The following is a 24,707-nucleotide window of genomic DNA, read 5'->3' as shown; positions in this document are numbered from 1 at the left end:
GGTAAGAAGGAACTGAAGGGGGGGGGGGCGGGCCAGCGGCGCCTTTTATACTGGCACATAGGCGTGCAACTTCGGAAGGCGCTAGAGCTGGCTCTATGGATACCACTGGGGGAAAACTTCCAGCACCAGTACATGTGGCAAGCACACACACCTGACATGGAATGGACATGAGCTAACACTCGAAGAGGAATACTTACTACTGAGTGTATATTCCTACTGAAATCAACAGAACTACTCACACAAGAAAGTACTGTACGCAGAAGCGTCTGCAGGACCACATTCTCATGAAAAAGATTTGTTGCCATTTAGATTCAGTAGTAATAGTAAATTAGAGAGACAAGGTGGGTGAGGTAATTTCTTTTATTGGACCAACTTCTGTCAAGCTTACACAGAGCTCTTCTTCAGGTCTGGGAAACATACTGAGGTCTTGTCTACACTAGAGAGTTTTGTCGACACAAGTTAAGCCGACAATCAGAAACCAGTATAATTACAATGCTTATGCATGTTCATACTAAGCGCCCTCTGCTGGCAGAACACATCCACAGATGGTGTTCTAGCATTGACACTGATAGCAATGAACTACAGGTAGCTATCCCATTGTGGTACTCGCCACATTTTGCAGCTAGGATTTGTGGGAAGGTGGAGTGGATCGCAGTGCATCCTGGGCATGTCCCATGATGCAGTTCTTTCTGTCCCAGCATTCCATGGGCTTCCGACTGCATTTCACAACATTTTTCAATGGCCTCTGTTTACTGCACGCCCACCATCTCTGTCTGAAAGGATGGATCCCACACTGCGCTCTACTGTTGTAGTTACTGTTATGAACACATCATGGATGGTCATGCACTATATCATGAGAAAGGCTACATTTTAATCATGGGTATTTTTAGTAAAAGTCATGGACAGGTCATGGGCAGTAAACAAAAACTCATGGTCCATGACTTTTACTATATACCCGACTAAATCTTGGGGAGGAGGTGGCCTGGGACCCCTGCTGGTGCTGCAGAGAAGGGGGGTGGGTTAGCGGGGCTGGCAGGCTCCCGGCCCGGCTCGTCGTGTTTCCCCAGAAGCAGCGACATGTCCCTCCCTCAGCTCCTAGCAACGTGTGCTGCTCCCGTAGCTCCCATTGACCGGGAACCATGGCCAATGGGAGCTGCGGGGGCGGTGCCTGGAGGCAGAGGCAGTGCATGGAGCTAGGAGTGAGGGAGGGACATGTCACCGCTTCTGGGGAGCTCCCCAGCTTCATGGAAAGCGCTGCCAGAGCCCTCACCCCTCCCATACCTTCTGCTGCTGCTAGGGGGGGGCGGCACAGTGGCACGAGACTGCCCCAGCAGCGGCTAGTGCGGCTGGCCCAAGGGCTGCCCCCCAAGGCCAGCCACACTGACAGAAGTCACGGAGGTCCCAGAAAGTCACAGAAACTGTGACTTCCATGACCTCTGTGACAAACTCTCAGCCTTAATCATGAGCTCCCAATCTGAACAGGAATTAGAACTGCCTGACTTGCTGCGTGCTGTGGAAAGAAACAACGCCAGATAACTTTTGGCATTCACAGAGCAATTGAACACGGTAGACCACCACTTTTGGGCTCAGGAAACAAGCAGTGACTGGTGAGATCACATCATTATTCAGGTCTGGGATGATGAGCAGTGGCTGCAGAACTTTCGGATACAGAAAGTCACCTTCCAGGAACCATGTGCGGAGCTTGCCCCAGCACTGCAGCACCAGGACACCAAAATGAGAACTGCCCTCTCACTGGTGATCACTGTGTAGAAGCTGGCGACTCCAGACTGCTAACGCTTGGTCGCAAATCAGTTTGGAGTCAGGAAGTCAACTGTTGGGGCTGCATTAACTCAAGTGTGAAAGGCCATTAACTGCATCCTGCTACGAAGCACTGTGACTCTGGGCAATGTGCATGAAAAATTGGATGGCTTTCCACCAATGAGATTCCCTAACTATGGCAGGGCAATAGATGACATGCATTTTCCAATTTTGGCCCCGCACCATCTTGTAACAGAGTACATCACTAGAAAGGGTTACTTCTCTATGGTATTGCAGGCACTTATGGATCATTGTGGGTGTTTCACTGACATCAATAGGGTGGTCGGGGAAGGTGCATGACGCATGCATCTTGAGAAACATAGGCTTGGGGTTGATCCCACTGTCCACTGCCTCCAGCCCGGATGAAGTATCCACAGGGCTCCTAGTGGTGGAGGTGGGGTTGCCCCCAAGGATGGCATCCAGCTCCTTACAGAAGCAGCAGGTCTTCGGCGCAGCACCAGAGTGACAGTTTGCCTCCCTTGCCTCCTAGAATGCCTGCTTCAGCTCCTTTATCTTCGATCAGCACTGCTCCACGTCCCCTTCATAGCCCTTCTCCAACAAGCCATGAGAAACCTGACCATAGATATCTAAGTTCCTACAGCTGGAGCAGAGCTGGGACTGCACAGCCTCCTCTCCCCACAGTGCCAGCAGAACCAACAACTCAGATGTGCTCTAAGCGGGCGAGCGTGCGTTTGCTGTGTTGAGCTGCCGTAGTCAGCTGGGAAGATGCAATGTGAGTTCTACATGCCGAGCAAACAGCAAGTGGCATTTCAAAAATTCCTGTGTCTTTAAAGGGGGAGGGGGCAGATGCCTGTGTACCTGGGTGCAGAGCAGCAGAGTTCAAACTGCTGACCAGAGCGGTCAAGATGGACATTGTGGGACACCACCTGGAGGCCATTTACAAAGACATAACCAAACACAGTGCCTACAGCAACACTTTGTTGATATAACTTTGCCACAAAAAGCGCTATGCCTCTCGTCAAGGTGGTTTTATTTTGTTGGCAAAGCAGGAGAGTTTTGTCGACAAGGAGCATTGCAGCGTATACACCTCCAGTGCTCTGTCGACAAACCTGAATTTTGTCAACAATACTGTAGTACAGACCAGATCTAAGGCCTGGTCTATACTTGCAAGTTTTTTCGTCAAAACGCAGCTTTTGGCGACCAAACAGCAGAGGCATACACACTGCAAAGCCACTTTTTGGGCCGAAACTCCTCAGTTACAGCGCTGTAATAAAACCACCCCGATGAGTCATAAGGCTTTTAGCGCCCATAGTGCTAGTGTAGACACCATGCTTGATTTTAGCGCACTAATTGGTCTCCAGACAGCGTCCCACAATGCCCATCCTGACCACTCTGCTCAGCAGTTTGAACACTGCTGCCCTGACACCAGGTAAACAACTACATAAATATCAATTATTTTAAGAGGTGTAGAACACCAAGACCAGTACAATAACTGTTGTTTCTACCTTTCCTTCATTGCTGTGAATTGGCTTTCCTCTTCCTTCAGAGACTGAGTTTTCAATCCATCTCTCTCTCTCACACACACACAAACACACACATTCCTGCTTTTGCTTGCATAGAATGTTCCACACTTGCTACAGTAAGGATTGTATCCAACTCTACATTTTTCTACTATGACTAACTGGCAGCCCAATGAATACCACATGTAAACTGCACAATCAGTTAACAGACCTGGATAGGATTTAGTTGTAATCTTGTAAGAGATTAAGCTGATATTTGATAGACATGCTAAGAACCAAAGCTTGGATTCTTCCACGCTTAGCTTTTGCAAGGATATTACGGAGTAAAAGAGACTGACCAATATAAAGCTGAGGATGACTAGGCCCTTATATTGATTATGAAAGCACACTTACATATTATTTCTGCTGGATGTTCCAACAGTAAACCTGGAATTATCAAAGCTAAAACCCTGGGGCTGAATAAATGAAAGCGCAACTGCCAGAAGTAGCAGAGAGAAGTTGAAAGAAAAAGCCATTTTATTTCCTATGCAAGATACTTCAAGCAAAACTTGAGACAGAAGCAGACGTGAAAAAAAATGAATGCAGATATTTGATTATTGTGTTAGATTCTGAGGATACACTTGTCCTTTCTGTAAATTTACTCACATGTAAGTGTTCACTACACATTCAAAATCCAGTCCAGTCTATTACAGATGAACATAATCAACCTAATCTGGACAGGGATCAGTTCAAGCTACTTGAACAACCAAGGCTGGAGTTGTAGCAGGAGACCAAACTCAGGTAATCCCATCTTGTATATCAAAGATAACTGTTTGGCTGTATTGTATCTCTCTTGAATTGGAACAGACCTCAGGCTGTTTTCAGAAGTACGCGTGCCTTGGACAGAATGTATCTTAACATGACCTAGAAGCTGAAAGCCTGCCAAGAAGCAATAAAAAAAATGCAATCAAGTCAGCCATGGTTGTTTCAAAGCCTTCTGATCCAAGGTCAAAAGCAGTAGAGCATCATGGACATTTTACAGAGTAACAGCCGTGTTAGTCTGTATTCGCAAAAAGAAAAGGAGTACTTGTGGCACCTTAGAGACTAACCAATTTATTTGAGCATGAGCTTTCGTGAGCTACAGCTCACTTCATCAGATGTATACCGTGGAAACTGCAGCAGACTTTATATACACACAGAGATCATGAAACAATACCTCCTCCCACCCCACTGTCCTGCTGGTAATAGCTTATCTAAAGTGATCATCAGGTGGGCCATTTCCAGCACAAATCCAGGTTTTCTCACCCTCCACCCCCCCACACAAATTCACTCTCCTGCTGGTGCTAGCCCATCCAAAGTACACAAATTCACTCTCCTGCTGGTGCTAGCCCTAGCACCAGCAGGAGAGTGAATTTGTGTGTGGGGGGGTGGAGGGTGAGAAAACCTGGATTTGTGCTGGAAATGGCCCACCTGATGATCACTTTAGATAAGCTATTACCAGCAGGACAGTGGGGTGGGAGGAGGTATTGTTTCATGATCTCTGTGTGTATATAAAGTCTGCTGCAGTTTCCACGGTATACATCTGATGAAGTGAGCTGTAGCTCACGAAAGCTCATGCTCAAATAAATTGGTTAGTCTCTAAGGCGCTACAAGTACTCCTTTTCTTTTTATGGACATTTTAGGAGCTTTAGTCCACTCTAGATACAATGCAAGGGACCTTTTATTTATTACTTTATTATTATTTCACATTTCTGCCCAGGAGCGTATGCAGATGTATGAAATAAATGGATTAAAACCACAGCCTTCCGAGTAAAAAAAAAAAAAAAATTCAAGGATAGTGGTATCCTCCCAGGGTGAAAGTTAGGGAGGAGACATTCTCCTGCCCTCTTGTTTAGTCTCAGTCAAAAGGAGTAGTGCACCTGAAGAGTCTTCTAGCTTTTCAGAGTAATCTAGGTAACAGGAAAGGTTGTCTCTATCATCTCCTGTTTCCCAGGGTTGACAAAGTCATCTCTCTCTCCTGAACAGGCTGCAGTCATGTGTAAGTTCTCCGGCTGGATGGCAGTCTCCCTCTGACTCTCAGAAATTGTTTATCTGGAAATGGAGATTGTTCGATTTTTGTTTCTTCTATTGTTTTTGGCTTTTAATTTGGCCAAAGGGCTAAGCTAAACTAAATCCAAGAAAACCAAAGCTATTCCTCACTCCATGAGTCCAAGGATCCACTAATTTTCCTTTCCCCTCCACTCCCTCAGAATGTTTGGAAATGCTGAACGGAGAGGTAGGAGGGGGTGCACATGCGCTATAATGGGCACTGCTTGGCAAAGGTTCTACTGTTAGGCAGCACCAGGCAATGCATTACCCGTAAGTGGCAATATGCAGAGCCACTTGAAGAAGAACTGTATTACCAATAATATTCACATGTATTGGGAGCCCTGCCCGCCAAATGCCTGAGTCATCCCAGCTCTAGAATTTTCAGTTTCATGAGTACTAAATAAAATCAAACCAAATAAAATAATTCCAACCCCTAAATAAAACAAATCCATTTCACAGAAGACTTAGCAATATGGAGTTTATACATTTAATAGAATTCATAGTAGTCCTCTACACTCATTAGAGTTTACTAAATAGTCTAGGTCATCAAAAAGTTTGCTTCAGTTCTTAGAACTCTATTCTCTTACTAATGGACTTAGAGTGAAAGTTTTAAGCTTTCTGTAACAATCCCCAGGTATTCTGCCTATGGCACCTTGTTCTCCTGCTCTACTCAACTTAAAAAAAAAATCATTTATTTAAAAAGACTTCTTGTTAAAAAGAAACAGGGTCAAGACATGGCCTCTGATGAGCCATTTTTGTAAGTCCATTGTAAATTCATCTTAACTACCCAATGATTCTCTCAATGTGCAAGAATCCTCAGATGGTACAGGACTGGCACACTGATTTCAACACAACCCAGCGGTGTAACTGAGAGAAGACCAGAGACTGCTTTAAACTACACCCAGGAAACAGAATCAGGGAGTTGTAAAGCCTCTTATTTCCCTATCCTCTTGACCTGTGTTAGGATATAGATATTCAGGCCTGTCTGTAAAGGCCTATACTCTAAGAATTTAGGTGTATTCTTATCACTTGGCTAGTGATAGAGGTATAAAAGAAAGAATCAAAATCACTGCCTGCTGGTGTAAGGTCCTTCTCTTACTGTGACAGTCTGAGGCCCTGTTCTTAGGCTAAGGCCTTTGGCTAAGCAGCAGAGGCAGCCATAAGCTGGGAAGCAAACAGTCACATCCTCACATTCCAAACTAGTCACACTGAAATAAGGTGCTATTCGGCTGTTAGGAATACAGGACAGGATTGTATTCCTATCACCTCCAGAGAAAGGGAAGTGCCTAGAAAATGTAAAAGGAAACTTAGTTTGATGCATCCTGTCTGGCAAGAACTCACTTATCAATAGCTGGGATGTGAAATCCTCACTTCTGTATTGTTTTGTCATTATAGTTCCCACTTTGCTATTGTTTGTCTGTATAATCTCTGTCTGGTTCTGTGATTGTTCCTGTCTGCTGTATAATTAATTTTGCTGGGTGTAAACTAATTAAGGTGGTGGGATATAATTGGTTACATAATCATGTTACAATATGTTAGGATTGGTTAGTTAAATTTCAGGAAAATGATTGGTTAAGGTACAGCTAAGCAGAACTCAAGTTTTACTATATAATCTGTAGTCAATGAGGAAGTGACTGGGGGTGGGTGGGGGTGGGCATGTGGGTGTGTGTGATGGGAACAGGGAATGGGGGTAAGAAAATTGGAATCATGTTTTGCTAAAGGGGGAAATGGGAACAGGGAATGGGAGTAAGGAAGTTGGAATCATGTTTGGCTAAGGGTAGGAATGGGAACAGGGACACAGGTGTAAGGCTCTGTGGTGTCAGAGCTGGGAAGAAGGATACTAACAAAGGAAACTGGAATCATGCTTGCTGGAAGTTCACCCCAATAAACATCGAATTGTTTGCACCTTTGGACTTCGGGTATTGTTGCTCTCTCTTCATGCGAGAAGGACCAGGGAAGTAAGTGGGTGAAGGAATAAGCCCTTTAACAACCTGTTCTGAGTTGGAAGAGCTACTCCTGGGGACCTGGCCCACAGCCTCTCCACAGTTGAAGCTGCAACAAGGTTCCTCTGTCCACTTTAGGAAGGAGCTAACTTTAGGCTGCACTCTATATTCTAAAGCAATGAATCAAATGACTGTGATTTAGAGCTTCATATGGCTCAGCTGCTTAGAACTTTGTAGCTATAGAGAGTTCCCACCTGGCTGTGTGATAGAAGCAGATCCAAGAGTGGGAAGCCCCTTGGTGTTCCCCCAAAGCACGAAGATTAGGGAGGAAAGACATCACTGGATAATTTCAACTAGCAGCTCAAGCCAAAGGTTCTTACTAAGCACTGTGATTATCTGGCACCAGGCACCATGTACTGAGCAGGGGAATTGATGCAGGAAAGTTCCTTATCAAGGACATGCATGCTTTGGATGGATGGATGGATGGATGGATGGGCAGGGAAGAAAAATGACGGGAATAAAGAGCCTAGTGGTTCTCTCCACCGGAGGGGGGAGGGGTTATGTATGATATTCCAGCATTTCTACTCCAAACAGATGTAGGAAGTGTAGTTACAATCTTGGTGACTCCTGTCGCAAGATTGGGGCAAAGGGAGTGATATTCCAGCAGTCTGAACTGTGCTCATGAGAATTCAACTTGTGCTGTCATCCTGTCATTCCACATGCAGGGGAAAAAAAGAAACTTGAGAGTATATTTGTGGTGACTACAGATGTGTACAAGAGAAGTCTACTGCACCACATCAAGCTAAGTAAATCATGTCAAGCCATGGCTAAATAAAAATTCTGTATAAATGATGAATCTTAAAATTATTATGTTTTTTATTAAGTCTGATAGTGCTTGTGTAGGAGCAGGATTTTATAATTGTACTATGAGAATTAATGTATGGTTTGATTAAATCCTGCCAGCCACCTTTTTGAATAGCAGAAAGGAATGACCCTCTGTGACTATGGGATTCTGTTTCCCATATTCATTACAAATTGGGCCCTCCTGTATCATGTCTATGTTAAGTAGATTAGAGGAACATTAAAGGCCTGGGCCTCAATGTGAATTGTTTTGGTTATAAAATTTAGCAAGGTTTAATTTACAATGTCTTTTCACTCGATATAAAATACTGCTGTTTTTATTCTCAGAGGTCTCTGTAAAAGACTGTTTGTGTGAATAAGGAATGCATGCATCAGAAAAAAAAAAAAAGGTATAAAGGCCATTGTTAACCAGATGGTCAAAAAAGGAGGAGCAAAGACACTTATCGAGACTTATTGATGCCAGAGAATCATTAACGCGCATCCATGATTGAGGAAGGGCAGACTGATGACCCTGAGGTGGAGGCTGGCACCCCTAAAGACAATTGATTAAATCAAATCTGGGACAGAATAACCCTCTCAGAGGTGTTTTGGAATGTTATCATCAACAAATAATACCAATTAAGAAGTAACCGGTCATAAAGTGACACAGCAAAATCCATAGACTTCAACAACAACAACAAAAAGACTATAAGAACAGGGTGCTTTGCTTGTTCATCTTGCCACTACTCCAGAAACATTGGATCGTGACCGACAGAGTCCAGCTCCCCTCTGCGACCAATCTGGCTGGCCACTAGATTGATCCAAACTCTGGACGGGTAACTGTAAACATCGACTGGTGGGACTGTGTGCATGGTGTGTGTGTGTGTGACTAAAAAGCATATGCTAACTGCTATATTCTCAATAAATGCGGCACGTTGCCTTCTCCCCTATAAAAGATCTCATGTGCTTTGTTTAAGCATAACACTTAATCATCAAGTGTAATTAGTATCCTTCTATAAAGGATTTAATTTTTTAATCCTTAATACAAGAACACATTCACATAAATTTAACCTGAGAGGCTAACAATATTTTTGTATTTTCATTTTGAAAGATTCTGCTCAGCATAAACCTAATTTTTCTAGAATTTAATTAATATTCCAAGCCTATAATTCATTTTCCCCTTTGAAGTATTGACCAGGACATGGCAATTCAATAAACTAAAACAGACATGATCAAAACATTGATTATTGTCCTGTTTGGCAAATGAATGCGTTTTACTCAAGTGTAAAAATGTAAAACTTCTGACTACGTAAAATATATAATGCTCTGTTAGTAAAGATATTGAAAGAACTGATTTAGGATTACAATATTCTATTTTAACATGCTCGCTTCATGTTTCAGTATTGTCAAGCTAGGAATTTAAACACATTTTTTCATCAGATTACATATAAATCAGACAAACCAAAAAAAGGAAAAGTTTACTTAATCTTTCAATACATGAATTTTTAAAACATTGAGATATTTGCTTATGTAAGATGACCCAAATAATTACTACCATTAGATCATTAACTTTGCTATCGAAGAATCAGATCTCATCCATTAAACCAAAATACCAAATTACTAGAATTGGTGTTGGATAAACAATCTATTTATTGACTGTTGCTAGCTGCAATTCCGATAATCTTACATCTACACATACCTCTTCCAGCTCTCCTGAAGAAACAGGATTATCCTCATACGTAGGAAAATGGCAACCTGCTTTGCAATTGCAAAACCTGTTAATTTCTTCACGTTGCTCCACTATTCTGCAGTTTATTTGGGAATTTTCCATATCCCTCATATCGAGTGATTCTTTCACACTGCACTTTAAGCAGCGATTTTGGTTTCCAACTGGCAACATTCCAGCTGATTCTTCCTGGGAATCCAGTGATGTTTGTGCACTTTTCTCCATTCCAGACTTCTTTAATCTGGGAAGGAATTTTCCAGATTCAAGCTCTAACTTTCCATAGTAATGCCCTTCTTTTTCTGCATCTTCTTCTAGTGGTTTGAGATCTGCTTGTGGATCTTCAAACACATCTACTTGAGAAGGGGCTGGAATACTTCCCTCATCTTTTTCTGACTCAAATTCTGACTCACTTCCACCCCCTGGAGAAAGCTCAGATGCAGAAATTGGGCGAAAGTGAGTCCTTGGAGAAATCCGTATAGCCCTGTACTGCGTCCTGTCAACACCACATATCCTGGGATGAAAAACTTCACTGTCTGAATCAGAGCACAGAATTGATTTGGGTTTAAAACTAGGGCTGAAAGATGCAATTCCTTCTGGTTCAAATGAACACTCTACATGAAGAACTTGTGAAAATGGATTGTTCAGGTCAAAGGAAGAGAATGAATATTCAAGTCCAGGTTCTTCAACTTGAAAGTTACCACAAGCTCCCAGTAAGTCTTCATGGAAGATAAAAGAAAACCCTTTATTCAATCCATTATCTCCATTCTTCGATTGCTCATTCTGTTCAAATGATACAAATGGCCTCCATAATTGCCTGTGACCAGGAGCAAAGCTGTTTCCTGGTGTCATGAAGACATCTGTACCAGCTATTGTCACGACATCAGAAGCTGCACACTGTAATAAGCTTCCTTTTGTGTGACTGGGGGGCACCAGTGCCCATTCTCCATCACTATTAAATGTTTTGAGCTCCCCATACACACCACCAAGTATAAATGAGTTTTCTTTATCCTGGTTTATGTCCCAAGGTTTTGACGGTGTAGTATAATCACCACCATCTATTTCTGATAAATCATTTGCAACAAATGCTCTCTTCTCCAAGTTCTCTTTTTGACCTTCCCAAAGATGATACTCTGATCTCTGCACTGCCTTATTAGGTTCCTGGAGGGTTTCAACTTTTGCTTCAGTATCTAAACAGCAGCAGTAATTATTTACATCAGTTGAAAACAATTCATCTTCTATTCCTTCTATCTCTACCATTGCTGCAGAATTTCTGTCTGTCATATTTGTCCAAATGTCTTTAATAACCCCTGAGCTATAGCCATCTCCATGTGGGCTGCTTTCACTAGACACTTGTGTTGTTTCATAATCTTTACCTTCTCCTTTTTGTTCTAGCTGAATACCACAGACAGATTCTAGTTTAGATTTTTTTTTGAAAACCAAAGTGGGTATTTCTCCTAAAGTTCTAGCTTGTTGCTGGCAGGTTTCTTCTTGAAAAAAATCTAGAATTTCTTCATCTACATAACTTGAAGACACCCTAGGAACTACATAATTAATATCTTCTGCATTAAATTGTGTGGATTCTTCAAATGGAATATTTAAAGTTTCATTGTCTGAACGTGTTTCTTCCGAGTGTGACCATGGACTACAAGTTCTTGTTGAAAGATTGGAACAGTGTTCATTTTCATCAAAGGCACTATTTTTGGTCCATATTAGCAATCTAGACTGTGTCTTTCCAAGCATATTAGCACTGCTACTAGAATCTGCATTTTCATTTCCCAAATTGAGTGTTTCAAAAGAAAATGGTAAAACAGAATCTCTGCATTGCACTTCAAACACTGAAAAACAAGAGTTTATACCAGACCCTTCATTAATATCCGAAAAGAGCTCTTGATTGCCAGCAAGCATGTGTGAATTAAGCATTGTGCTGTCTAAGATAGGAGAATCTGCTCCAAAACTTTCCCCATCTGCATCACCAGAGCTAGAAGATGAACAGCACTCCCAAAATTGAGCTAAATTACTAAGGTCTTGCAAGAACCACCCTTCAGCACCAACAGAGCTGGTTGAATCTGTCCATATTGCACTTTCCCCTTGCAACTCCATTCCATCTAACACTATGCAACATTCTGCCTCAAAATCAGGTTTCTCTTTACTTTTTTGTCGAATCATATTCAAAATCCGACTTTCTCCTTGCATTTTATCTGAGGCACCAGGATCCAACATGGATTGATCAATATCCACTTCATAGAAGTGTGTTAGTTCTGACAGATGAACATCATCCAAATATTTGTCGTCCTCTGGTTGAGAACATATTGAGGTCCCAGTGAGGTCAATATCCTCATTTAGAACGGCAGGCATTTCTACAAAGTGACCATCAATAAAAGTACCTGCTGCGAGGTATGTTTTATGAATATTATTGTTGCTAATACAAAGACCATGCACTGATTCGGACAATTCTTCTACAGCCTCTGATGTTATATCACACGTATCTTGTCTGTTGCGGTATGTAGTCTCAAGCTTACTTTTTCTGCTCAGAGGAACAAAGTATTCTGTAATCGGCTCAGTATACCACAAGGGTTCTTCTTTATATTCCTTTTCATTTCTGCTGTTTAAATACAGATCTTTTCCATCATTACTGCCAGTTTCTTTCCTTCCAATTTCTTTTAATGGTCTTTTACCCCTTTTACACAGCTGTTTGATCGATCCACTGCTGCTGCTACTTCCACTATGGATTTTTCTTTCAGTCTTTTCACCAGTCTTCACTGAAAGCCTGCTTTGCCCATTCCGCCCCTTTTTATTTCGAACTTCCCTTGTTTTATGTCTTACTTTAATACATTTCACTGATGCTTTTAATTCACCTTGATTACCACTTGAACTTGAGCCTGCTTCACTGGAACCAGACGACCAGGAGCGAGGACGCATCTTTCCCTCAGACTTATGTCGGACTTGCTTTTTATATAAAGCAGGCTTATCTTCAACAGTGCCATTACTGAACTTGTTCTCTCTCTCAGTTTTACTTTTTTTCTGCTGGGTTCTTTCATGTACAGTGGCAGACACTTTGTTACTTCTCTCTTTAGTTACTTCACTTTCACTATTGCAGTCCTTTGGAGAGGATGTATCGGTGCTAGTTGGTGGAGCATTGGATGAAGATGAGGAGCTAGAGTAAGAGCAAACTTTGGATTTATTCCATACAGTCATAATTTCTTGCAGGCAAATTGGCTTCTCAGAAAGAGGAGGAAATGCTTCATAATACCTGAAAGAAAAAGAAAAGTGATATTTAAATTTAGTTTTTAGAACTTCTACGGGCACTTCTGAAATACTTAATTTCCAATTTTGCTTTTTTCACGTTATTTTACTTCATAATCACTAGAATATTTTACAACCCAAGACAGCCCAAATACCAAGCATAATTTAGTGTATTTGAATGATGATACAACAGAAAACCACCTAAAAGTGTGCACAGAACTATGTTTAGATAATTATATTTTAAAATCCCATAATATATACAATCCTGAAAGGTGCTGAGCACCCTCAATTCCTACTGAAGCCAATGGGAGCTGAGGATGCTCAAAACCATGAAGGTTCAGTTATGAAGTTATCAGATGACATAGCTTTTCACTAGGAATTTTTAACTTTTAACTGTTTGGAATTTATGATTTCCCTATTAAAACTGCACTACTCAATGCTCCACAGAAGCTGTAAGCCAATCTATCAATTGTCAAATGACTTACATATATGCAACATGAGAAACTTCCTACATCAGCAACAATCAAACTGTAAGCACCTGGAGGATAACAGGGTTATACAGAATAGGCAGCATGGATTTGTCAAGAACAAATCATGTCAAGCCAACTTAATTTCCTCCTTTGATAGGATTACTGACCTAATGGATAGGGAGGAAGCAGTAGATGTGATGTACCTCGCTTTTTAGTAAGGCTTTTCACATAGGTCCACATGACATTCTCATAAGTTAACTGGGGAAATGGAGTCTAGATGAAATTACTATAAAATGGGTGCAAAACTGGTTGAGAGACCATACGCAAAGAGTTGCTGTCAAGCTGGGAGGGTATAACCAGTAGGATTCTGTAGGGGTCAGTCCTGGGTCCAGTACTATTCAATATTTTCATTAATGACTTGTACAATGGAGTAGAGAGTTTGTTTATAAAATTTGCAAATGATACCAAACTGGGAGGGGTTGCAAGCACTTTGGAGGACAGATTTAAAATTCAAAATGATGTTGACAAATTAGAAGAATTAGTCTGAATTCAAGATGAAATTCAATAAAGAGAAGTACAAAGTACTTCATTTAGGAAGGAAAATTCAAATGCACAGCTACAAAATGGGGGAATAACTGGCTAGGAGATAGTGCTGATGAAAAGGATCTGGGTATTATAGTGGACCACAAACTGAATATAAGTTGTCAATGTGATGCAGCTGCAAAAAAGACTAAAATGATTCTGGGATGTATTAACAGGAATATTGTATGTAAGACACAGAAGGTAAAAGTCTCACTCTATTTGACATTCATGATGCTCCAGCTGGAGTAGTATGTCCAAACCTGGGGGCCACAATTTAGCAAGAATGTGGACAAACTGGGAAGAATCCAGAGGAGAGCAACAAAAATGACGAAAAGTTTAGAAAACCTGTCCTACGAGCAAAGGTGGAAAAACCTGTGCATGTTTAGTCTTGACAAAAGAAGACTGAGGGGGGACCAGATAACAGTCTTCCAATATGTTAAAGAGGATGATGATCAATTGTTCTCTGTGTCCACTGAAGGTAGGACAAGATATAATGGGTTTAATCTTCAGCAAGGGAGATTAGGTTAGCTATTAGGAAAATCTTTAACTATAAGGGTAATTAAGCACTGGAATAGGCTTCCAAGGGAGATTGTGGATTCCCCATCACTGGAAGCTTTTAAAAACAAGTTAGACAAACACCTTTCAGGGATGGTCTGGGTTTACTTGGTCCTACCACAGTGCAGGGGGCTGGACTTGATGACTTCTCGAGGTCCCTTCCAGACCTACAATTCTATGATTCTATAGTTTGATATATCTAAATTTTTTAAAAGAAAAGCAAATTATGACTAATACATGATACTAATTTGCATTAACAAGTGAAGTTTTGAATGTACATTCTAGTTACCCCAAACTCTGGGAATATCTGTATAAAATGCTTGTTATAGCCACTGTGATAAGCTTTTCAAATATATTTTTCATTTGAGCCAAGCCATGGAAACAGCCTACTCAAATACTGCTTTAAAATCAGGGTCCTAAGCATATGTTACCTGAGACTCTCTGGCATGCACATCACAAGTAGGAACACCATAATCCCCGTATGTTCTTAAAATTATTATGTTATATATAGTTTAGATCAACTGTAAAATTATGGGATCCAAAAAGAGTCTTAAAAGCCACTTTAATAAAGTCACATTTCTCAATCCACCACCATGCCCCATCCCATTTCAAAAATAGCCTCCCACTAACAAACCACATAACATGCATATGATCTGCTTAGATAATAGTTTGTACTTGTTTGTACAGCATGCCAAACAAACTGTCTCCTTTAAATTAGTGAAGTTTAAATGAACATGTAGGGGACTGGACTAGATGACCTCTTGAGATCCCTTCCAGTTCTATGATTCTATGTTTCTATGGTAAAAAGAGGCACTGCTACCACAGCTTTAAGTACACTAGGGCTTGCACTAGTTGCAATTTTTTTTTTGTTAAGTTTCACCAATGCAGACAAGTCTGAAATAAATTATTTTCCTTAACTTTAAATGATTTCTGAGATTGATATTCAAGATATCTATACAGGGAATTTTTTCTTCCAGTGACTACCCGTTCAAATACACGTTTACAATTCTCTGAGATCTGTAAATTGGCACAATTATCAGTGGATGCTGTAATAAGCAGTGTTGAGGTCAGTTATTTGAACATTCAACTCACTATGTAAGTTTCTTTGAATATCATTTTGAACATTAAGGTATCATAATTTTTCTCTTTTTTTTTTAAAAAAGAGATATTGTCAACTTAATGACACTTCTGTCTGACATACTTTACCTGTTGCTACCTCAGGACATGAAAGGTTGCTTATAATTCTTTAATTGAAAGATGAAGACAAAATCTTCCTTCTTTCCCCAAAAGAAGTCAAAAGCAAAACTCCTATTGTTTTCAGTGGTACCAGCACTTTGTTTACAGTCGACTTCATACTTTCCCCGTTTTGTATGGAAGACAACACTGTCTTAAAGATATAATACCATAGTTATACCACCACAAATCTGGCATAGGGAAAAAAGATTGGAATAGTACATGAAACTACTTTTAGCCCTTTAAGTTGTCTAGCTGATACAGTCCCTTTAATAAAAATTAGAAAAAATTAAATAAATAGAACACTACAGTTTAAAAATTCAATTCCACAAGTGTCAACAAAAATAAAGTTGGCTTTGTTGCAAATATATAAGGCATCAAACACCTAGAACACTACATGTGCAAAAGGGGACTCTAGGAATAACTTTAAATTTCCTGATTTTCAATAAACATTTTACTTTTTAACTACTGTATTTAGAAGATTTTAAGTTTCAAGTTAAAAAACAAAACAAAAACATACATTTCCACTTGATCCTTTGCTGTGGGAGATAAATCAGCCTCAGGAGACAAAGAACCCTCTAACTTTTTGTGAATCTTCTCCTCTGTTATGAAACAAAACGTCAGAAAGTTACACCTTAGTTTTAGAGAGAAATTCAGAAAATTAAATATAAACTAAAAGTATCTAACAAAAACACAGGATATATTCCAGTAGTTAGATATTTACAATAATATATGGTAACCTATTACTACTTAGCAATAAAAACAATTTCATGTACAAAAATTGTTATAGAGTGTAACCTAAGATTGAGAGTTTCTAAAATAATCTCATTAAGCCCCATTAATTTCACCAAAGATGACCAGGATGCAACTGTGGGCTACACTATGCCCTAGCTACACTCTTTTCCAATTCAGCTTTATACTCTACTTAGTTTGTCAATGTCCTTAACCTCTTTTGGAAATTCTACATGTAAAATAAAAAACTAATTGTCCATTTATTTAATACGTAATCGCTATTGGTTCCGGCATCTAACTGCTCATGTATATCAGTGCGGAAAAAAATTAAACTCCAGAGCAAGTAGTGTAATTATTTTTGTGGTGGGAGGGAGAAGTGCAGAGGGGGGATTTTAGTTGCAAGGGCTGTGTATAATCCAGTATTCTGAATTTTCCTATGAAAATGTACAAGATATAAAAATGCAGTTGATGTACATACTTATCTTTTTTACTCAAATCAAAATAAATGGTTTTATATAATCAACAACACAGAGGCAGCTCGAGGGGGTCTCTGAAAAGCAACCTGAAGAACTCACTGTGAATGTTGAGTGTGTGCTCCTTTTCATGCTTAAAAAGAGTTATACTTATCCTGGTGCTCACAGTGATACACAGATGTTCTTATAAACAGTGAAATCCAAAGAGCATGACTTATAACATCTGAAATCATGTTTAAAACAGTTAGATTTATTTACTTCTGAAAAACTGAAGCAAAAGAAAGTAACAGTTTAAGATGTGAATCAGGGTTGCATATATAAGTATGAAAAGAGAACTATCAAAAAGGGAAAAATACCTTTACTTGATTTTAACTTTTTTGTTTTTGGGGGTTTTTAAAGGGTTTCTGTTTAGAAGTATTGCCACAACAGCCTTTTGGCTGCACAATGAAACAAGACAACTAAAATACAACTTTCTTGGTTTGTTTTATTTTCAGAGAGAAAAGTCTTATTTAAGAAAGAGTGAAATATTTATTAATTTTTATTTATTATCTCTATTTTTCATGAGTGAGCAAGACAATTTTAAATTGACTGAATGTGTACTGCTGTTGAATTGGTCAGAATACGCTACTCTATGGTTAGATGAATGTTCAGCTACTGTGAACTCTGGTTGCAGACTCTACAACTATTTTATGTAAAGTAGTACAAAGTCATTCCAAATGATATGTGAATATTATAGGACTGCAGAACTTTAGTATAAATGAAGATCAAGCGTTTAACAAGAGAGGTTTATGGAGAGAAAATAGTGCAGTAGTAGCATTTTGAGACGCAAAAGTGCAACAGTGGCACTGTGAGGTTCCACTTTTACAGTCTCAATTTTGATATCAAATGTCAACAAAAGCTTCTTCCCCTTAGTTCTGTCCAGTCGCATTCACAGCCTCAGTTACATTCAATGTAGTCTTTAAATTATGACCTGACACCTAAGCAAGCCCACTTCATGTTAGTGGGTTTTCACAGACATATTTGATTGTTTCATAACTGTAATTTAGTAATCCCTTCTTAGTAAATGAGTGGTAATGTACAAAAACGAACAGAATCTAGCTCACAATCTCTTATCTTTGTTGAGGCTGCAATGTGACCAGGAATAAAAATTCACCAAAGCAAGCAAAAGGTACAACCGAACACACACACAAAAGCATATCTGTTCATAAAGGAAGTGCCATTTGAAGATAGCCATTTTTCAGGTAAAAGAACATATTGATAAAAGATTATTCATCTTATTTTCCAACTGTTCGCCTTATTTAAAGGGACCAGAGTAATGGGACCAGAACTACTCAACCTGAAAACCCCCAAACTGTATACTTTACAAATGTGCTCTTTGGCCTCAAAACACGCAGTATAAGTCTCACCTTGCTTACTCTGAAGGTCTTTTAGTCTAGAGCAAAGCTCCTCCACTAAAGTTTCGATCCCAGAGCTCTGTACAATAAAAACAAACAAACAAACAAACAAAAAACAGAAGTGCAAATTACTAAAAAGAATATGTATACCAAATTACAAATGCAATATAAATATCTAAGAGACAAAGTAGATGAGGTCATCTCTCTTATTGGAACAACTTCTGTTGGTGGAAAAGACAAGCCTGCAAGCTTTACAGAACTCTTTCTCAACTCTGAGGAAGGTAATTAGAATGTCCAAGTTGGATATAACGTGGGACAAATCATTAAGCATAAGGGGTTCACACATGTTGTAGGAGATCACTTAAAATTAAGTGGGCAATCAAGAGATAGCAGGCAGTACAGTGTTTTACAAAATTGTTGTGATGAGCCACAAAACCAATATCTCTGTTATGTCTATGGCTTTTAGTGTCCAGCAGAACTATGAATTTAAGTTCCCAAGCTCAGCTTCTGAAGATGTTGTGCAGGTTTCTTTTGAGGAAGACGAGTGAGGTCAGATACAGAGTGATTGCTTTGTGAAAAGTGTTCACCCATGGGTGATTTGGCATTTTTAGTATATCGTTTTTCTATGAGAATTCATTTGAGAGTGTAGTAATTGTCTGGTTTCACCCACAGTTGTGGTTGGTGCATTTAGTGCTCTGGATGAGGTACACCACATGCTGTGACAGGCATGTGTAGAACCCATGGATCTTCAAACATGTTATATGGGCAGTCTTGATCATCATAACAGTGGAGATAGGCCTGCAGGTTATTCATCTGTTCTGGCAGGGTTTGGTGCCATTTTGAGTTGATGTTCCTAGTCTATGGGGAGCCTGCTTTTGACCATGAGCTTGGCAAGGCTAAGGGGGTTGTTTGTTGTCCAGAAGAGTGGGTTTGGTAACGTTTTCTTTCAGGATGGGGTCCCCATCAAGAATGGCTTGTAATTCTTTGATGATACCCTGTATGGTAGAGTTCCTTTGTTGAAGCTGATTGTGGCATCCACAAAATTGAATCTGGTGTGGGAGTGTTCAAGAGAGAGTTTGATGAACGGCGGTGATGGTTGTTCAAGTTGTTGCAGAAATCAATGAGGGAGTTTAGGTCCTCTGTCCAGAACATGAAAATATCATTGATGTATCTCATGTATATTGTTGGTTTTGTGGTGTGTTTTTCCAGAAATTCTTCCTCAAGGTGGCCCACTAAGAGGCTTGCATATTGGGGAGACTTCCTAGTACCCATGCCTGTTCCCATGGTTTGGACAAATCCACCAACAGAAGTTGGAGCAATAAAAGATATTACCTCACCTACCTTGTCTCTCTCATATCCTGGAACCTGGGACAGCTACAACAATTCTGCAAACAATGTATAAATATCTAGTCAGTCATGAATTTTCTATGTTTCACAGGCTAAGTATGCATCACACTGCACCAGAAAACAGTTAAAATTATGCATTTGTTCCCAGGAAGAAATGTGTCATAGTAAGGGTCAATGTGATCAAGTGAAACAAGTTAATAAATATGAACATAAAGAGAATAGAAGTACTTGTGGCACCTTAGAGGAACATAAAGAGGTTTTCCAAATGCAAGGATCATACTATGCAATTTACTGTAAAGTATTCGTGAGTTTATCACTTGTATACTTTTATGTATACACACACTATTGTCAATTAAGGTTGAGTTGAATATCAGAGTAAAAATCATATCAGTAGATCATGGAATTTACTTTAATAAAGTTGAATTACACTTCTTTTGCAGGGTTCACCTAAAATATTTTTCAGAAAAGGATCATGTCCCAGCATAGTGAGGAGTAAAAATAAGAACAAAAAACTTTTTAAAATGAGTAAAAAGGTGAAGACGACTTTCAAAGTTCTTACTTCAGTTCAGGCCCTACCTTATTGCTCTTTCTACTTACCATGCCTGAACTAGCTTTTCTGTAAGTGATTTTTTCATCCTCTCTTTTCTCATGCTTTTATTATCCATCTCCTTTTTGATGTTGGCCTCCCATTATCTCCAGCCTCTTTTCTATTAGCTGCCTTTCCTTCATTACTCTCACCCCAAACTTTTTTCATTCCTTTATCCACCCCCTCCCGTCAACTGGAAAACAGTTCTAGAACTAGAGAAAACTGTACTACCAATGTTAGATGTTAAACATTAGAAGTGCAGCACATTAGTAATACTACCAGCAATCTGATGGAGTAGTATTCTGTAGTGTTCCAATGGAATAAAAGGTGTGTGACAGTCAATACAATACAGGATGCAAACCCACAGCCTGAAATGACCATTTGGGGGAGAGCAGAGCATGATGGTGTATCTTGAAAAATATTTAAAGAGAAACCCAATTGAAAGGGTCAAGTTTAGAGACAATATGGTATAGCAACTTACACTCAGAAGCAGAAAGTTGGAGTTGTAATAGGAAAAGCAACATACTGAGGAATGTAAGAAGCTATATGAGCAGCCCCCTTTACACTGTCACACTTCTTAAAAACACCTGTAGGTTGCTTTTCCTAATACAACTCCAACCTTCAGTCCTCAGAGCACTTGAAGTTACTGTGACTTTGACAAACCTACTTGCCACAGCTACCACCACCATTTACCTTCTGAATTTGACCCAAACATCTTTCTGACCTTTTGTGTATATATGAATGTGATGTACACTTCTTTCCAAAAGGTACTACATACAGCACACAGAGGTTAACAAGTGATGAAACAGATGCAAAAGAGGCAGACTTGCCTGCATCATCATGTTGGCGCAATGCATTTCTTTTAAAAAAGATTTACATACACACACTCACTCCCCCCGACCTCTCCCATTACTTCTCAGTAGAGGAAATGGGAGGAATGAGAACATAAGATGATACTGATACACAATGAAGTTTTAGGGGAAAAGGGACCAAACTGTACAATTAAAATAGCTTTTCCATTCTGAAATGATGCTCATTTGAAAACTCATACTGAAGTAATGACTTGTGCTCTTTAAGTTCGAAGTTTAATTATTTGAAGTTAAAGTGACAAAGCAATTTTATAACCCAGTGAACTGCAACTGCAGTGTTGAAAGCGCTAAATATAAAACTTCACAACATATACTTGACTCAAGATGATGAAGCGATATTGAACTTTAGGATATATCTTCTGTGTTTATAAACTACCTACTATTAAAAAAAAGTAGAACAGAATAGGATACTATGGATAACTTGTGTGGTTGCAGTGGCTGTCAGTATATACATGCACCATCTACAGCAGTTAGTTTGTTTTAAAAAGTAGCACAGAAAGAGCTGGTTTTGATTTCACTCTGCTCTCAAGAATAGCTAAATGAAAAACAACCTGTGGCAACTTTATAAAAGCTAAGCAATTTAAAATCACTAAACTAACCGAACACAAATACATGTAAGAAAAAGATAATCTTCTTACCATTATGCTGAAGAAATGAAAACGTTTTGGAATCACACACTCAGTTTCCTCCTGCATCACAAAACTAATACTTAAATCAGCTGACATACTGCATGCTGTTATGCACAGCAATCCTATACAGCGAGCACTAGGTTAAAAAAAAGCCTACAGTGCAGAATGTCAAGCCTCTAGAGATCATTTATTTAACTCCTTACTGCACTGTGTAAAACACGCTGCAGATTAGGAAAGTAACACCTCACAAGCCGTGCTAAAATGCTTTAATAGTCTCTTGCAGACTGAGAGATGCATTTAACAAATCAGTACAATGTAAAAGTAATTTTCTGGTGTTTTGCTAAGGGATATGTCTTAGCCGGTACACCCCAAGCTTAGAAAAATCTAAAGTAACCCAGCTACCGTCTGTTTGTCTCAGTAGGATATGTAATTATATGTATTTAAAACATTACAAATTATCTACCCCTGAAGTGCCTTGCTTTTCTTAGTTTTAAGCTCTGCAAGATTTATATTGGTTTGTGATTATTTTAAGATGTATTTATCCCAACATGAAATACACAGAACTTAATCACAATAGCATTTGCAACAATATTAAGTGGTTAACTCTCACAATTTCTGTCTTCGGGTGGAGTATGAAATATTGTTTGAGTTTATTTCAGCTACTAAACTAGCTTCCAATAATAGTCCCTCTTTTTTGCCTCCTTCAAGATCTGGAGGAACCCACCACTTTTAAATTTTGTATTTTTAGTTTTTCCCTTCCCTCAAATCAATCCCTCATTTTCCCTCTCTGTTCTAGTGTCTTCCAGGATCCACTTACTCCCATCCCTCCTCTTTTTACTTCCATCCCAATCCATCAAAGGTTTTACTTTTTGGCACTCTGCCCTCTTGTTGAGGGCTAGACTGGCTCATATAAGGATAGGTGCCAGATTACTAGTTTGGGAGTAACTATGCTAGTAGATAAGGCTGCGAGTTTGTCACGGAAGTCAAGGATTCCGTGACTTCCTGGGACCTCCATGACTTCTGCAGTGCAGCTGGCCCAGGGGACGCCTGAGCAGCTCGGGCAGCCCCATGGCCAGCTACACCAACCACTGCTGGGGCAGTCTTGGGCCACCTCCCCCAGCAGGAGCAGGAGTTTGGGTGTAGGTGAGGGCTCTGGGCAGCGCTTACTTTGACAGGCTCCCCGGAAGTGGCAACATGTCCCTCCCTGTCAGCTCCTAGCTCCACCCACAGGCACTGCCCCCGCAGGTCCCATTGGCTGTTGTTCCCGGCCAATGGGAGCTGCGGAGCTGGCACTTGGAGGGAGGGACATGTCGCTGATCTGGGTGTGCTGCGAGGAGCCGGGTAGGAGGTCTGTCAGCTCCCGCCCCTCCCCCCTTGCACCACCGCCAACACTCCCTCAAGATTAGTCAGGGGTATATAGTACAAGTCATGGACAGGTCATGGGCCATGAATTTTTGTTTATTGCCTGTGACCTATCCATGACTTTTACTAAAAATACCCGTGACTAAAACGTAGCCTTACTAATGATGAGATAACTGGTTCTTATGATGAGATAACTCGTTCTGTGGATGAAGGGAAAGCAGTGGACGTGTTATTCCTCGACTTTAGCAAAGCTTTTGACACAGTCTCCCACAGTATTCTTGTCAGCAAGTTAAAGAAGTATGGGCTGGATGGATGCACTATAAGGTGGGTAGAAAGTTGGCTAGACTGTCGGGCTCAACGGGTAGTGATCAATGGCTCCATGTCTAGTTGGCAGCCGGTATCTAGCGGAGTGCCCCAAGGGTTGGTCCTGGGGCCGGTTTTGTTCAATATCTTCATTAATGATCTGGAGGATGGTGTGGATTGCACCCTCAGCAAGTTTGCGGATGACACTAAACTGGGAGGAGTGATAGATATGCTGGAGGGTAGGGATAGGATACAGAGGGCCCTAGACAAATTGGAGGATTGGGCCAAAAGAAATCTGATGAGGTTCAACAAGGGCAAGTGCAGAGTCCTGCACTTAGGACGGAAGAAACCAATGCACCGCTACAGACTAGGAACCGAATGGCTAGGCAGCAGTTCTGCAGAGAAGGACCTAGGGGCGACAGTGGACGAGAAGCTGGATATGAGTCAACAGTGTGCCCTTGTTGCCAAGAAGGCCAATGGCATTTTGGGGTGTATAAGTAGGGGCATTGCAAGCAGATCGAGGGATGTGATCGTTCCCCTCTATTCAACGTTGTTGAGGCCTCATCTGGAGTACTGTGTCCAGTTTTGGGCCCCACACTACAAGAAGGATGTGGAGAAACTGGAGAGAGTCCAGCGAAGGGCAACAAAAATGATTAGGGGACTGGAACACATGAGTTATGAGGAGAGGCTAAGGGAACTGGGATTGTTTAGTCTACGGAAGAGAAGAATGAGGGGGGATTTGATAGCTGCTTTTAACTACCTGAAAGGTGGATCCAAAGAGGATGGATCTAGACTATTCTCAGTGATAGCAGATGACAGGACAAGGAGTAATGGTCTCAAGTTGCAGTGGGGGAGGTTTAAGTTGGATATTAGGAAAAACTTTTTCAGTAGGAGGGTGGTGAAACACTGGAATGCGTTACCTAGGCACGTGGTGGAATCCCCTTCTGTCAAGGTTCCTTCCCCACTCTGAACTCTAGGGTACAGATGGGGGGACCTGCATGAAAAACCTCCTAAGCTTCTCTTTACCAGCTTAGGTCAAAACTTCCCCAAGGTA

At 40.5% G+C, this 24,707-nt stretch overlaps 1 protein-coding gene across 3 annotated transcripts in view; it reads right to left on the bottom strand.

Annotated features, from left to right (window-relative positions):
• Positions 1–24,707, bottom strand: part of KIAA0232 (KIAA0232 ortholog) — a 109,398-nt gene that overhangs the window by 14,188 nt on the left and 70,503 nt on the right. For all 3 annotated transcript variants that reach the window (XM_048848934.2, XM_048848937.2, XM_048848935.2), the window contains exons 4-6: positions 18,570–18,636; positions 16,479–16,560; positions 9,849–13,125 (exon numbers count right to left, since the gene is read on the bottom strand). In XM_048848934.2, the coding sequence (XP_048704891.1) occupies positions 9,849–13,125; positions 16,479–16,560; positions 18,570–18,636 (3,426 nt within the window). The remainder of the gene's footprint in view (positions 1–9,848; positions 13,126–16,478; positions 16,561–18,569; positions 18,637–24,707) is intronic.

The sequence above is a fragment of the Caretta caretta genome, chromosome 4 (assembly GCF_965140235.1).
Source record: "Caretta caretta isolate rCarCar2 chromosome 4, rCarCar1.hap1, whole genome shotgun sequence".
In the NCBI taxonomy this organism is placed as follows: Eukaryota; Metazoa; Chordata; order Testudines; family Cheloniidae; genus Caretta; species Caretta caretta.
Note: the sequence above shows the minus strand (reverse complement) of the source record. Positions and strands in the feature narration are given on the sequence as shown.